Source organism: Heterodontus francisci, chromosome 12 (assembly GCF_036365525.1).
Source record: "Heterodontus francisci isolate sHetFra1 chromosome 12, sHetFra1.hap1, whole genome shotgun sequence".
Classification (NCBI taxonomy): Eukaryota; Metazoa; Chordata; class Chondrichthyes; order Heterodontiformes; family Heterodontidae; genus Heterodontus; species Heterodontus francisci.
The window spans coordinates 82670724-82685816 of NC_090382.1; the positions used below are offsets into that span (position 1 = coordinate 82670724).

The 15093-nt window shown below is 40.3% G+C and overlaps 1 protein-coding gene across 12 annotated transcripts in view; it reads right to left on the reverse strand.

Annotated features, from left to right (window-relative positions):
- The window catches only part of LOC137375959 (rap guanine nucleotide exchange factor 6-like), a 521939-nt gene that overhangs the window by 82015 nt on the left and 424831 nt on the right, over nt 1–15093 (reverse strand). For all 12 annotated transcript variants that reach the window (XM_068043752.1, XM_068043754.1, XM_068043748.1 and 9 more), the window contains 7 exons: nt 13345–13481; nt 10726–10884; nt 8454–8606; nt 4905–5069; nt 4552–4659; nt 3200–3403; nt 664–772 (listed from right to left, as the gene is read on the reverse strand). In XM_068043752.1, the coding sequence (XP_067899853.1) occupies nt 664–772; nt 3200–3403; nt 4552–4659; nt 4905–5069; nt 8454–8606; nt 10726–10884; nt 13345–13481 (1035 nt within the window). The remainder of the gene's footprint in view (nt 1–663; nt 773–3199; nt 3404–4551; nt 4660–4904; nt 5070–8453; nt 8607–10725; nt 10885–13344; nt 13482–15093) is intronic.

Sequence of the window (15093 nt, forward strand, 5' to 3'; positions counted from 1 at the left end):
TTTCATGAAGATACCAACTCACTAACTCTCAAGTCACATATGTCAAATCACTTTCTTTTGGGCCTCCTTATCTCGAGAGACAATGGATACGCGCCTGGAGGTGGTCAGTGGTTTGTGAAGCAGCGCCTGGAGTGGCTATAAAGGCCAATTCTGGAGTAACAGGCTCTTCCACAGGTGCTGCAGAGAAATTTGTTTGTTGGGGCTGTTGCACAGTTGGCTCTCCCCTTGCGCCTCTGTCTTTTTTCCTGCCAACTACTAAGTCTCTTCGACTCGCCACAATTTAGCCCTGTCTTTATGGCTGCCCGCCAGCTCTGGCGAATGCTGGCAACTGACTCCCACGACTTGTGATCAATGTCACACGATTTCATGTCGCGTTTGCAGACGTCTTTATAACGGAGACATGGACGGCCGGTGGGTCTGATACCAGTGGCGAGCTCGCTGTACAATGTGTCTTTGGGGATCCTGCCATCTTCCATGCGGCTCACATGGCCAAGCCATCTCAAGCGCCGCTGACTCAGTAGTGTGTATAAGCTGGGGGTGTTGGCCGCTTCAAGGACTTCTGTGTTGGAGATATAGTCCTGCCACCTGATGCCAAGTATTCTCCGAAGAACACTTACTGCAGTAATTAATGCATGATGGCACTTTAAGTGCAAATGTACTCACCAAATATGTTGGTTTTCACTGTGATGGACAGATGCGTGTTATTCCTCAGAATTTCTTGCGCTTTTGTGTACTGGATATTCTCAAAATTCTGTCCATTTACTTCCATAATCTGAAATAATTTTGGCACTTGTTTTAAAGTTAATTTCAATAGGAAAAGCAGAATCAAAGCACACTTTCCACTGGTTTGCATTTTGCTAGCTGAACAGTCACTATGGCAATCAAGCCAATGACGCCACCCATATCCAATGAAATAGTTCATGTTTTATGTGTTAAGCATGTGTGTCTGGACATTAAGGGCTGAATTTTCTGTGCCCACTGCCATTGTTAGCGGCGGTGAAAGAAACTGCGGCCTGCACGTCACGGAGCCACTGCAATCTTCTGTTCGACAGCTCATTGAAATAGCTGGGGCGGGCTGCTCCCCAGTCCCCCCCCGATCATGTGGAGGGGGTGGGCTGCCCGTCCATGGCAATGGCATCAGCTGCCTGTGTGCAGACGCTGACGCCATTATTAAAGGGCTGTTAACCCTACCGGGAAATTTAAATATTTAAAGGTAAATAAAAATAAATAAAGACATTTCTTCTGCCTCGCTCCCAACCCCCAAGAACAATTAAATTAATTATTTGCCCTTCCCCCCCAAAACACGTACCATGTCCATCTGGCCTTCCCCCACCCCACCCCACCTCCAAATTGCACAAACTTTAAACTCCAACCCTTCCCACCATCCCCTGCACCCATGACATTAATCTGGTTTCCCCACTTCCCCGCCCCCCCACAACACTGGTAAACTTACCTCCTCTCCTCTCCCCACCAGTGTGGCACCTCGTTTCCCCGGACGGGGATCCAAAGGCACGGGAGTGCCGGCCACTGGGCTGAAGATCGCAGCGGGGCATCAGGTGGCGAATGAGTGTCAATTAACTAATTCATTTTAATTTATTTAAGTATTCAAATTGGGGTCCCATTGCCAAGCGGTGAGGGGGGCAAGGGCCGCCATGAGACCTCACCGCTGCCAGTAATATTGGGCTAGGCCCTCCCAGTTTCAGGGTGCATGGTGGCCCTCTCCCTGAGGCATCTTCAGCAGTCCCCCCACAGAACCAGATGCCTGGGGGAGAAAAAATCTAGCCCTAAGTGTTGGCTTCAATTGCATTATAGCTGAGCCCCAACCTCCCTCACCACGTGCCCCCTAACACACATGCACGCATGCTTCCAGCAGGGCTTTCTGCATCGAAATCAGAATGACAACGCTGCTGATTTTTTAAAACTTTCCAGCCTTAAATTGTTGATGTTCATTATATAATCCCTATAACTACCCTGACCAAGATCAACTAGCTGTGCATAGGTACTCGATCCTTGTGATTTTCTGGTTCCTATGGCTCAGCTAAAAACTGGATAAATTTGCTGAGTTAAGGGGGACTACGTAGAGGTGGAGTACCTCATTTAAGGCTGACTGAGACACTGTCACTGGGGATAACTATCCTGCTCTTTTTCGAAATAGTGCCATGGGATCTTTTACAAAGAAGTTGATAGGGCTGACGGGGCCTCAGCTTAACATCTCATCCAAAAGATGGCACCTCTCTGACAGTCCAGCACTGAAGTGTCAGCCTAGATTTTTGTGCTCAAGTCCTGGAGTATAGTAAGGCACCATGTCTAAACTGTGAGTATTTAAAACTGGATGCAAAACATTTAGGTGGGGGTGAAGGTAGAGGTGGAACTTGAATTTTGTGTACTGGCTTTCCTGGTTTCATATCTTTAAACAAAAGGGAATCTAAGATAAACAAATGCTCCAGCAATCACTTGGGACTCAATCAATGTGCAGTGCTTTTTTAGAATGGAACAAATGGAGGTTGTAAACACACATTAGCATGCCCTGCCTAAATCAGATTGAGTATACATAATTAGTCCAATAATAAAAAAAGACTTGCATTTATATAGCGCTCTTATGAACACTGGATGCCTCAAACCGCTTTACAGCCAATTAAATACTTTTGAAGTGTAGTCACTGTTGGAATGTGGGAAACACGGCAGCCAATTTGCACACAGCACGTTCCCACAACGGCATGCGATAATGACCAGATAATCTCTTTTTTTTTGTAATGTCGATTGAGTAATAAATATTGGCCAGGAGACTGGGGATAACTACCCTGCTCTTTTTCAAAATAGTGCCATGGGATCTTTTACATCCACCTGATACGGCAGACGGGCTTAAGCAGACCTCAGTTTAACGTCTCATTCAAAAGATGGCACCTCTGACAGTGCAGCCCTGGAATGGCAGGCTAGATTATTGTGCTCAAGTCCTGGAGTGGGACTTGAAGCTGGAATCTTGTGACTTAATGGCAAAATCGCTACCAACTGATCCACTGCCAACACCGTATTTTAAATAACGTCATACAATATCTGTTGATCCTTTACACAATGGGCAAAAATATAAACTTAATATTTAATAGATCTCAAAAAATATAACATGCAAATTTCAAAAAGCCAAGCTTCAAAGAGTTCAACTGGTACAAATATTTGTATTTTCATATGCAGTAGTTTTTACCTGGTCACCTCGTTTAAGTCCAGCCTCAGCAGCTTTGCTGCCTGGCTCCACACTTTCCACAAATATACCAAATCCTCTCTCACTGCCACCAAGCAGATTAAAGTACAATGGGGACTCTCTGGAAGGTTTTAGCAAAGTTATCTGCCTCCATTTGGCTTTAGCAGCACAAGCAATATTCAACAACCGGAGATGACCTTTCATTTTCTGCAAATTAAAAAAATATAAACAGTACAGATCCTCTACACATATATTTTACAATAAATAAATAAATAAAATACCTGTGACAGAATAAATGGTTTGTTACTCCCTCATCTGAAACTGAAAATTAAACTACGATTTTAAAATCATCCAATTACACATAATGTAACTAGTTTTGACTTGGTTTATTTTAATTCAGTTTTCACTGAGTTTTTAATCTCAGCAGTAACCGTTACATGGAGGCTACTTGATAGCTGCATGTGTATATACAAACAAAGGCAATTTTCATTCAGGCAATAATGAATGATAAAGCAGGAGTATATGAGACACTTTGGCACATCCTTAAATGTTTTGGCATGAGGCAAAGCCATGTACAAAAGCGATTACTAGTATGATAAAAACTTTGCAGTATATTGCTACCACTTCATTTAAAAGAAAACAACATTAAACATCACAAGTTAACTACACCAATAACAGGAACTAGAGAATAGATCAAGGAGAAAATGAACATGGAGTGAATATAGTAGTGGTGGTGGGCGGGGTTTCTTACATTATCTCATCAAAAGGTTCAGAACTAATGTTAAACTGATTAGTGACATTCTATGGCAAGTATACAGAAAAACAATGGACAGCTAGGAACCATTAAAAGGTTAAAAGTGACATGATAAATTGCAAAAGTGAAGCTTGAGCAGTTTATTCGTCGCCAGTGTTTCATAAACAGCACAACTAAAGTGCCAGGAAAATAGGGAAAGACAACAATGGGGAAATGCAAGTTGCTTGCAGGCAATGGTGCATGCTTGCATGGAACCATGCCTCAGTTCTATAACCAACTATTTTTTCCCAAAAGTGACTCCCGTTTGTATACCATATTAATATTTCCCCCACCCTCATTATATTCACTTTGTGTTCCTGTTCAACTTAATCTATTCTCTATGTGCCTCTTGTTCCTGATGTTGTAGGGTTAACTTGTGATGTTTAAGTTATATTGGTTGATTTTTTTTTATGAAAAGGAAGTGATCTAATGGTAACAACATACTGCAAATTTTTGTTTTAAATCATACTGCCGATTGCTTTTGTACATGGCTTTGTCGCATATCAAAACATTTACAGATGTGCCAAAGTCTGTCATATGCTCCTACAGTTTATATACTTACCGCAGTTTCTAACTTATTTTCAAATTCCTCTAGAAAATTGGTCATGGCGGGATCCCCTTCAAAATCATTGAAGTGATTGTTCACCCATAATAGCACAACTCGGGTGACCTAAAACAAGATTGTTTGGAATTCAGAAGTACAGTACATAAATATATGAGGTGCAAAGCATGTAATTAGTTTGAAATAAGCTTAATTACATATTTTAATTACTACAGTTGGCTACCATTTGTCATCATCAATTCTAAGACATACAGCTATATAAATGACAGTTTACACAAGAACACAAAAAAGTTTAGTCTTCAAATTTCCATTTTTATTTTTAATTATTGGAAGTTAACAGCATTCACACTGACCTTGTCCCTAAGGCTATCAACGTTAAACCATTCCAGTAATTTCTCTCCAACTTCCATGGGACCTGACAGAAATGTTCTACATGTTAACAGGAAATCCTCTATGTAAGTGGGATCCACAATGGAATGCTCTTCAACTAAGTGTCTAATTAGTCTGTCTGGCGTTCCCTGTAAAAGTAATGCAATGTTATTAAAATCAGTTCAGTCACCCTACAGATCGTTCTTGTTTTCTACATATTTCTGTTAAAGCTTTCTCCTTCTCAGCAAAGACTCCAACCATTGCTCACAGGTTCAGCTGATAGAAATCTGATAGGTGAGACAGTGATACATTTTAATTCTGTTCCACGCACCGTTACAAGTCTTTTAATTATTTTGCTAAATTTTGAGAATTTGTGTTTTAAAACTGAAAAGGATTCCATGGATGCTGGAGCTTCAGGTGTTTTTCTTCAAAAGGAAGGTCAACAGAAGGTTTGGACTGAGTTTGAATTGTAAACAGTTACTGGAAGGCACCTGTTTTCAAATAACCCAGCAGGGGTCGTTTTTGACTTGGAGAGATGATTACAAAGAAATGACAAGCCAAGATTTATGGTCATCAGGAGGCTTGCTTTCTGGAAAATGTTAGCTTCAATTTGAACTGTTAAAAAAAAAACAGTTGAGTTTTTGCCTGCAACAGAAGAGAATAGCAGCTCTTCTCTCTCTTGAAAAGAAACCCTGTATTTCCAATGTGGCAGATTCCTAAACCCTGCATCTTTGAAGGAATCTTGCATCAAATGTGTGGGCACTGAAACCTTGTTGCTGCCTTCCTGCTGTAAGACTTATTTGGAGCTGTGTAGCTGCATCTCAAGGAAAGCCTACCCAAACTGATCATCAACATCGCCTAGAAAGTACAGTTCTGGGAATATCCCATTGACAGTCGTCAGCACGCATTTGGGATGCCTAACCAAAACAAAGGACATCATTCCATACCTTCTTTTCAGCCTAAGTGTTTTTTTTTTATTATTCCTTCTATTGCTTTGTGACAGCTGTAAACAAAAATCCCTTTTTATTTTTTCCCGGTTAACTGGTGTGTTTGTGTGAGTGTGTGTGTGTGTGAGTGAGGGCTAGGATAAATAAGGGGCTTTAACATTTCAATTTATGTGTATGTTTTACTCCATTATTGGTTAAAACTTGGTTTATAATAAATTGATAATTTTTTTGTTTATTAATCTGGTTGGTGTGCTTTATTCTGGGAAAAATAGAGTATATGATTGACTGTTTGGGTAAGTGGGAAAATTTAAATATATGGTGTGGCCTGTGGAGAAGTGGGACTAGAATAAACAGTGCACTCCTCCTGCCTCGGTCGTAACAGTACGTTTATTAAATACAAAGCCTTCAGTTGCCGCACACTGCAAAATCATTAGTGTACAACTAAATTAGCAGGCCATCATGCTTTCAGTCTTTAACCAGAAGCAAATATTTTTTGTTTTAGGAGGGTGGCACAGTGTAGGGATGTTTCTTCACTCAATAGAAACACTATCTGCATCAAGATCTTCCATTTCCCACTGTTTTAACAAAAATCATATCAGCTTGTTTTTCGACTTCCTCTCAACACAGATGTAAGCACATGAGAACAGAAATGCCACTCTATTCTGTTTATTGTAGATGGCATAGTCATGGTTATCCAAAAGCCTTGAGAAATGCAAGTCAACCGTATTCCTAGTATTTCAACCTGCAATTAGCAGTAAAGCAAGTGTCTCAACAAGTATGTTAGGAAGCTACTACATTTTATCATAAATTATGATGAAAGGCCAACTTTCAATTAATGAAGCAATGTACAAGCATCATGCAAATCCAATCTTTAGTTTCAACATAAATACTGAAAAACAAATCCATTATGTGGGATCCTGGCTCAGTGCTCTTGCTTTCAAGTCAGAAGGTCATGTGTTCACTCCAGTCCAGAGGCTTCAAACATAATCCAAGGTGAGACTTCAGTACAGTACTAAGGGACTATTGCACTGTCAGAGATGCTATCTTTCAGCTGAAATGTTAAAGTAACTACTCAAGATGGACATAAAAGATACCATGGCATTATCTAAATTCAAAGAGCTGGCAAGGTCTCTTGGTGTCCTGGTCAATGATTATATGTCATTTATCTCTACTATCTGTGGCACCTTGCTGTATGCAGATTGGCTGTGACATTTCTTTATATTACAACAGTTCAAGAGTTCCTCATTGGTCATGAAACGCTTTGGAATGTCTTGAAAATACAAAAGGCACTACATTCTTCATTTACAAATGGCTGAGCTGAAAGGCAATGTAATGTCAGGTGCACACAAATTTGTTGTTATTACTACATATGCACCAGTAGCAATGTAAGATTACTTCTCAAAAGCAATTAGGGATGGGCAATAAATGCTGGTATAGCCAATGATGCCCACATCCCATGAATGAATAAAAAAAATTACTGTAACACAGGACGGTGCACTGAAACAGCTCATTACAAAGTCAAACATGCTGGTCTGAGATTGTTCTTCATGAAGAATAACAATTTCTTCACAACAGGTGGAGGGGGGAAAAAAAGAGCTCAGAAGGAGCCTCATACCAGACTTTGAACTCACGTAATAAAAGCAGTATTAGTAGAGGCCTGGGACTCTTTCTCCTAGTTTTGGTGAAAAATGGCAAATAGCTGCAAAGACACTAATAAGATGGAGAAGTACGAGGAAAAGAAAAAGTTCAGAAAGTTTCTCCCCGATATAGGTAGATCACATTAAGAGCAGCAACAAATTGGATTACACCATTCACCGATGACAATATATATGCCAAATATTTAAGCTGTTTAAACACTCAAACAGTTGTTCATGGCAGATCTTCTGCCTGCCAACTGAACAAAAAGTTGCACTTTATATTCCATTAACATAATAAAACATCCCAAAGTACTTCAGAAGTGAAAATAACCAGGCACTGAGCAGCGAGGGAAAGAGAATTGGGGTGGTGACTCAATGTATAATCAAAGAAGTAAGTTTTCAAGTGACTTTTGAAGAAAGGACGAGGACTTTTACATAGAAAAGTAAATATCATAGAAAAGCAAATGTTTTACCATATCAGTGAAAAGTCGATTGGCGTATCAAGATGGATTTCTCCAGACCATCTATCATCACCGGGAATTGCACTTCTAACACAGCCAACCAGAATTTTGTCCAAGAGGAATAATGACCAGAATGGCATGAACAAAATGCTAATGGCTTTAAATAGCTTTTTAAAAAAAAAAATAAAGAAGCGTAAATCTGTTTCAGGGAGTAAACTATGTCATAGTTTTGAAAAACATCTTCGAGATAATTGTTACCTAGAAATAAACCTAAATTTATTTTAACTGCCTAATGCAGTTGACAATTTTGCTTCCATAGTATAAGAAGATTAAGTGCTTCAGCAATAGTTGGCAAAACCCATTTAAGTTTTCATTTGGAAGTGTCAATTATGGTAGCGTAATGTCATCGGAAAATAGAGGAGGAATAGTTCTATCTGAAAACATGAAAATGCTTTAATTGCAATGAACCAATGTTCCACTCAATCTACCTTTATAACTATGTGTCCTTTCCTGGTTCCACTACGATCCAGCTCTCTGTGCTCTTTCACCATTACTATCTCTCCTTCCTCCTCCACCTTGTGCGTGTTCTTCTCCACTTGATTCAGAATCCGGCAGTAATCCTGCTGAGCTATACTTACAAACTGTCGCAAGACAGGCAAGGAGACAGAAAAAAGTGCTTAGGTTAAGCATATTTTAGAAATAAAAGACAACTTTTCATGAGATGGAGCCCCAAGCATACTTACAAGTTTTACACTGATTTAATGAGTGACTGAGGTTAAATTAGTTTAAAATATTTCAGGACAAGATAATCATATTTCATGAAATTTGGTACGTAAAGACTGCAAAAGTTGTAAAACTGCATGTCTTTCTCTTAATATTAATAGAGTGCAGCTGGAAACAACTATAACACAGGCAGACTTCCCACAAGTTTAACTCCGGTGGTTGTTGAAGCACATGAAACATGACGAAAATGAACTAGGATACCAACAGATATGATGCTCCTGTAACCTGTGTGTGTTCTGGCAACTCTTCCAGATCTCACAACATAAATAGGTAAAGCACATCACTCTATGTCACAACACAGATACACAAAGAGCATCACAAAACCTCCATTGATCACTAGGCTACAATGATGATCAATAAGCATGAAGATCAGAAAATTAAAAAAAATTACCAATGTACACAAGTGACACTGTAATACTACGTGAAAGCAAAAAAAAAAAAAATATTTTGTCCTTTCCTCTAGACGTTGACTCATGCTGCTTAATAACCATCAACAGACCTCCAGAACCTCAAAGAAGTGGCCAATGTTCACATACAAGCCTCGATAATGAATGTTGGTAGACTACTCGATTTTGATGGGGCAGGAAGGCTACAAACTAGTTTGATTCTGTCCTCATATATGCTTTTCAGCAGAGGTTACTGAATTGGAATCATCAGAGACCCCGTGGGAAATTCTGTCCCCCACTACAGCTCACAGACACCAAGGCTAACTACAGACAACCATCACTACACTAGCTAATTCAACATAGACCAGGCATCTGATCTGGGAGCTTCCATCTCTACTACTCAGCCTCACATTTCTTGGCGCATTCACCCACAGAGGCATCAGTATATCCACTGCTAAATCAAAGTGAGCACAATCATCTTAACCATGTGAGTAGAATACTGCCTTGAAATTAGCAGTCAAGAGAGCAGAGACAGTGGCATAGTGATAATATCACTCGATTAGTAATCCAGAGACCCAGGCTAATTCCCTGGGGACATGGGTTCAAATTCCACCATGGCAGCTGGTGGAATTTAAATTCAATTAATTAATAAAAAATCTGGAAATGAAAGCTATTCTTAGTTATGTGAAATGGCCTATAAAGCCGCTCAGTTGTCAAGGGCAATTAGGGATTGGCAACAAATGCTGGCCTTGCCAGCAACACCCACATTCCATGAAAGAATAAAAAAACTAGTTGACCATATCAAAATAAAATATCACAAACACACACATTTACTCCTGAGTTTCAGAATGACATCTTACAAAAAATCTTATAAAAATATTAGATCGGGATAGAAAATAGAAGAGATATAATGCTCGTAATTAAAGTTAGTGATCTAAAATGTGCACTATGACACAAATATACAAACAGCATAACTTTTTCTCAGATCTGGCTGAGCTGCATGTGAGTGAAAACTTACCAGAAAGTAGACTTAGCCTTTTATAAAGGAAACATGTACAGGGGCAGCTCAGATCATATCTTAAAACACTGGAAACCAGCAAGTCCTGATGTGTCAGTGTAGACTTATTGACTACTTAGATGATAACAACTGTAGTAATAAACCTGCAAACAAATCTTAGAGACAGTGGGGATGAAGAGGTGTGTTCAGATTATGTACTTTTGGTACCTATCCTTCTCACTCTGTAGGTTACTTTGCCTACCTCTCAGAAAACACCATCAAAATTGTTGAAATTTTCTTTCTTTAGGAGGGAATTGGGGGAAGATGATATCAGACAGAAACCACCTGCCTTGACTGGCATGCAAATTTTCATCTTAGTCAGGTTTCTGGCACTAACTGTAGCTATTCACTGCCAACATGCACACATTACCAGTGTCAAGAGCCCAGCTGCTTTCAAGGAGATGGTCTAATTATTTCATTTTGTTCTCAGTTATCCAGGAAATAGTCATCACTACAGATCCTCCAAGTATGACCAAATTATAAATTCTCTTGTTAAATTGCAATAATCTAAGTGCTCTTAAATCATGTCCTCACCTGACAATCATCTGCTTTGGTCCTAACAATTCCTTTCATATATTGTTTCTCCAAAGAGGGGGAAATACCAAAACTGTTTCCCATGCAAAGTATTTCAGTTCTTCCATGAGAGTCGATAATTTCCACTGAGCCATTTAGAATAACATACCAGGACTCCAGCTGGAAGTAAAGCAAAATGGAATTTGAGGAAAAACTGCTATTTAATCTATGCACACATCACTCAGTTTTCATACATAATCATAAAGTTTAAAGCCTCAAATAATCCAGGAACCTTTCTTCAGCTACAATGCCCATGGGGAGGGCAGGAGAGAGATTTCTGTTCTCTACTATAATAGCAATGCCATAAACATGCATTTCATTTTTCCATGTAGTTACAATTTTGATAATGAACAGAATCCTTCCTCATAAAATAATTTGAGAAAAAGTGCACTGAAAATGGCCTGTGTCATAAATTTGTGGCTTTTTAACTGGATTAATTGCATTACCCAATAAAGTATGAGAGTTTGGATCAATTACTATTACTAGACTGAAACCCTGTACAGTCAAGTGTGGATAAAACTTGGCAATGTAAACACCATTCTCATTTTCCAAAAGAGGGAGTCTCAACAACAACATCTTTGTTAAAAACAAAATAGTCAGGAGATTTATAATACACTCAGAGTGAGAGGTATTTATGAGCTGCTGCCATATGCTTCCCAGAGGCCAATTTTAAAGTAACATGGTGCACTACTGGGAGTTGACTACCTGCCTTGTACTCAGTGGACTAGGAAGATTGATAAAGGGTAGATAAGAGGAGTTTTTTCTTCCTAGGTTCGAGGAATAACACAGATGACAATGAAGGCTTTCAGTGGAGTCACTGATTTAACATGAGAAGGCTGAATTAATTTTTTTTATTCTTATGTGGGATGTGGGCATCGCTGGCTAGGCCAGCATTTATTGCCCATCCCTAATTGCCCTTGAACTGAGTGGTTTGCTCAGCCATTTCAGAGGGCATTTTTAAGTGTCAACCACATTGCTGTGGGTCTGGAGTCACATGTAGGCCAGACCGGGTAGGATAGCAGATTTCCTTCCCGCGGGGCGGCACAGTGGCGCAGTGGTTAGCACCGCAGCCTCACAGCTCCAGCGACCCGGGTTCAATTCTGGGCACTGACTGTGTGGAGTTTGCAAGTTCTCCCTGTGTCTGCGTGGGTTTTCTCCAGGTGCTCCGGTTTCCTCCCACAGCCAAAAGACTTGCAGGTTGGTAGGTAGATTGGCCATTATAAACTGCCCCTAGTATAGGTAGGTGGTAGGGAAATATAGGGACAGGTGGGGATGTGGTAGGAATATGGGGTTAGTATAGGATTAGTATAAATGGGTGGTTGACGGTCGGCACAGACTCGGTGGGTCGAAGGGCCTGTTTCAGTGCTGTATCTCTAAACTAAAGGACATTAGTGAACCAGATGGGTTTTTACAACAATCAACAATGGTTTCATGGTCACCATTAGATTAGATTTTAATTCCAGATTTATTAATTGAATTAAAATTTCACCATCTCCCATGGTGGGATTCGAACCCACATCCCCAGAGAATTAGCCTGGGCTCTGGATTACTAGTTCAGTGACATTACCACTATGCCACCGCTTGCATTGAAACAAGATCACTTTGGATTGGCAGCATCTTCAGTTGCCTTAATGTTATCCTGTCATTGCCCAGTGACTTTCCTCAGTCAGTTCAAAATATACTGTTTTGAAACAAAGCTTTCATACTTATACATATAAAAAAAATTAAACTGTAAATAAAAGTTCTTCTCAAGTTATTTAGATGGGGCTCTGATACAAAATCTCCTGCTTTTAGAGCAGCAACCATAAGGAAAACATATGGACATTTTGCAATATAAGCCTCAGGTTTGTTCAGATACCAGGGTCAGCTTTTAAACATGTTTAGCTTCCCTCCAGCTCTGGATTTACTGCACTGTTAACCTGGCTAAAAAATGAGAAACTAAATTTGAAAAGGTCAGAAGATGTGTAATAGGATCTTAGAGCAATACCCAGAGGGAGCCCTGAGCACAACTGGAACAAGAGCATAAGGAACATTGCAATACAGTTCCTATATTTGCTGTTGAAAAAAAAATACTTCCATCATTCATTCAGGGAGAGTGAAGCACTTTCGTACACATGGTCAGCAATGCTCCTAGAATAACGTTCATTTAAATATTTCCAATAGTTTGATATTTATTTTCAACTATTAGTAGGCAGCACCATGGACCACAGAGTCCAAGTTTGATACCTCCACTTCACAAAGATCCTCATCTAACCTCCACTGCTGAGAAGAATTGGGGACCAAGCCTATCCCAGAGGGATAGAAGGAAATCAGAGGGAAGAATCATAAGTCAACTGCTCCCATGCAGCAAACACCTGGCTCAGCTGTGTTACCAGAAGCCTGGGAGAAGACTTTCAATCACATGGCTACAGTCAGCCTGTAGCCAGAGAAACAGACAAGGATTAGGAAGAAAATAAGATGAATTGAAAACCTTCAAACAAAAACAAATTCATTCTTCCTTCAGATAAAATGCTAATAATTTAATTTAGTGAAGATTCCACAAATAAATATAAAATGTACACAGCTGATTGAAGTGGTTACCTCTTTTCCATCATCAGTTATTATTGCTCCTGCATGTTCCACTACTTCGAAGATCATGACTGAGCACAGTTCGCGCCTGACAAACATAGTCATATTGGCAAAAGCAGGGAGCTGATGCATAAACTCCAGCAATTGTTCTGCAAAGTAACACACGCACACATTTAGCCTGGGCTACAGCGACATACATTTCTAAAGAACCACCACCAGGTTAAGCATATATAATCATGTCAGGAACTCTTAGTCATGTCTATTGCATTTACAGCCGAAGCACTGAGAAAACTCAGGTACATTTACGCTGGCAGTTTCTGTACTGGACAGTGAACACCATGTGCCACTGTCCACTATTTACTTCTCAGTCCTGTATTATGCCAGGTTCTGCTGTGTAACCCTGGATACCAAATTAGCATATACAGTGCATCCAGGGAAACTGATTCCCCATGTTTATTTTGCTGTAACTAGCTCACCTAATCTGACATATTTGCAGAGTCAAATTTTCACAGGGCTATAATATCATTGGTTCGCTGAACATCTAAGCCACTGTGCTGTGGAATGTAGCCAATAGATGGAGATTTGAATGCATGCTGTTGGTTGCAGTCTGTGATACAAAGACATTTTCAAATCCAGTTTGAAATAAATTCACTACTGAGTCAAGCACTTTCCAACAACAACTAAATGTCCTGTTCTTATTTCAGGGTGAGAAAAAGCTGTGAACACACATCTCAGCAGCTATGGAGTCAATTAATAGTTTTACACAGAAATCAGTGCAGTCTGAACTCTTTCAGAAGCAACACTAAACAACATGCCCTTCAACACTGCTGTCTCACAGAAAATGGATGTGCATTATGACTGTGTATTTTTAAAATTTTGCTCTTGGGTTTAGGCAACACCGGCAAGGCAGCATTTAGTTGCCCTGAGAAGATGGTGATGGACCTTCTCCATGACCTTGTGGTGATAGTGCTACTCCAACAAGGCAGCTCACCACCACCTTCTCAAGGGCAATTAGGGATGGGCAGTAAATGCTGTCCTAGCCATCGATGCCCAAATCCCATGAATGAATGAAAAAAAGTGTTAGGTTGAGCCCAATGACAGGGGCAAACTGCTCTGATCTGGATAGCGTCAAGCTTCTCGAGTGTTCTTGTGGCTGCAGGTGAGCGGCGAGTATTCTATCACCTTCGTGACTTGAGCCCTATAGATAGTTGAGGGGCTTTGAGGGGTCAGAAGGTGAGCTGGTCTTTGCAGCTAATCATAATTGAGGTTTGATTTTCTTTAAAAAGAGTTTTACACAGAGTCTCAAGCCCAGTGATTTCATCAGCTGAGCACCATAATATCTGATGCTTGGGCCTGGGACACTACCCTGAGGAACTCCTGCAGTCATGTCCTGGGACTGAGACGATTGACCTCCAACAACCACAATCTTCCTTTGTGCCATACTCAGTCCAATACAGCCTTGATGTCAAGGGCAGTCACTCTCTCCTCACCTCTGGAGTTCAGCTCTTTTGGCCATCCTTGGACCAAGGCTGTAATAAGGTCAAGAGCTCAGTGGCCCTGGCAAAACCCAAACTGAAAGTCAATGAGCAGGTTATTGCTGAACAAGTGCCGCTTGATCACACTATTGATAACACCATCCATCATTTAGCTGATGATGAAGAGTAGATGATAGGGCAGTAATTGGCCGGGTTGGATTTGTCCTGCTTTTTATGCACAGGACATACCTCGGCAACTTTCCACACTGCCGGGTAAATGCCAGTG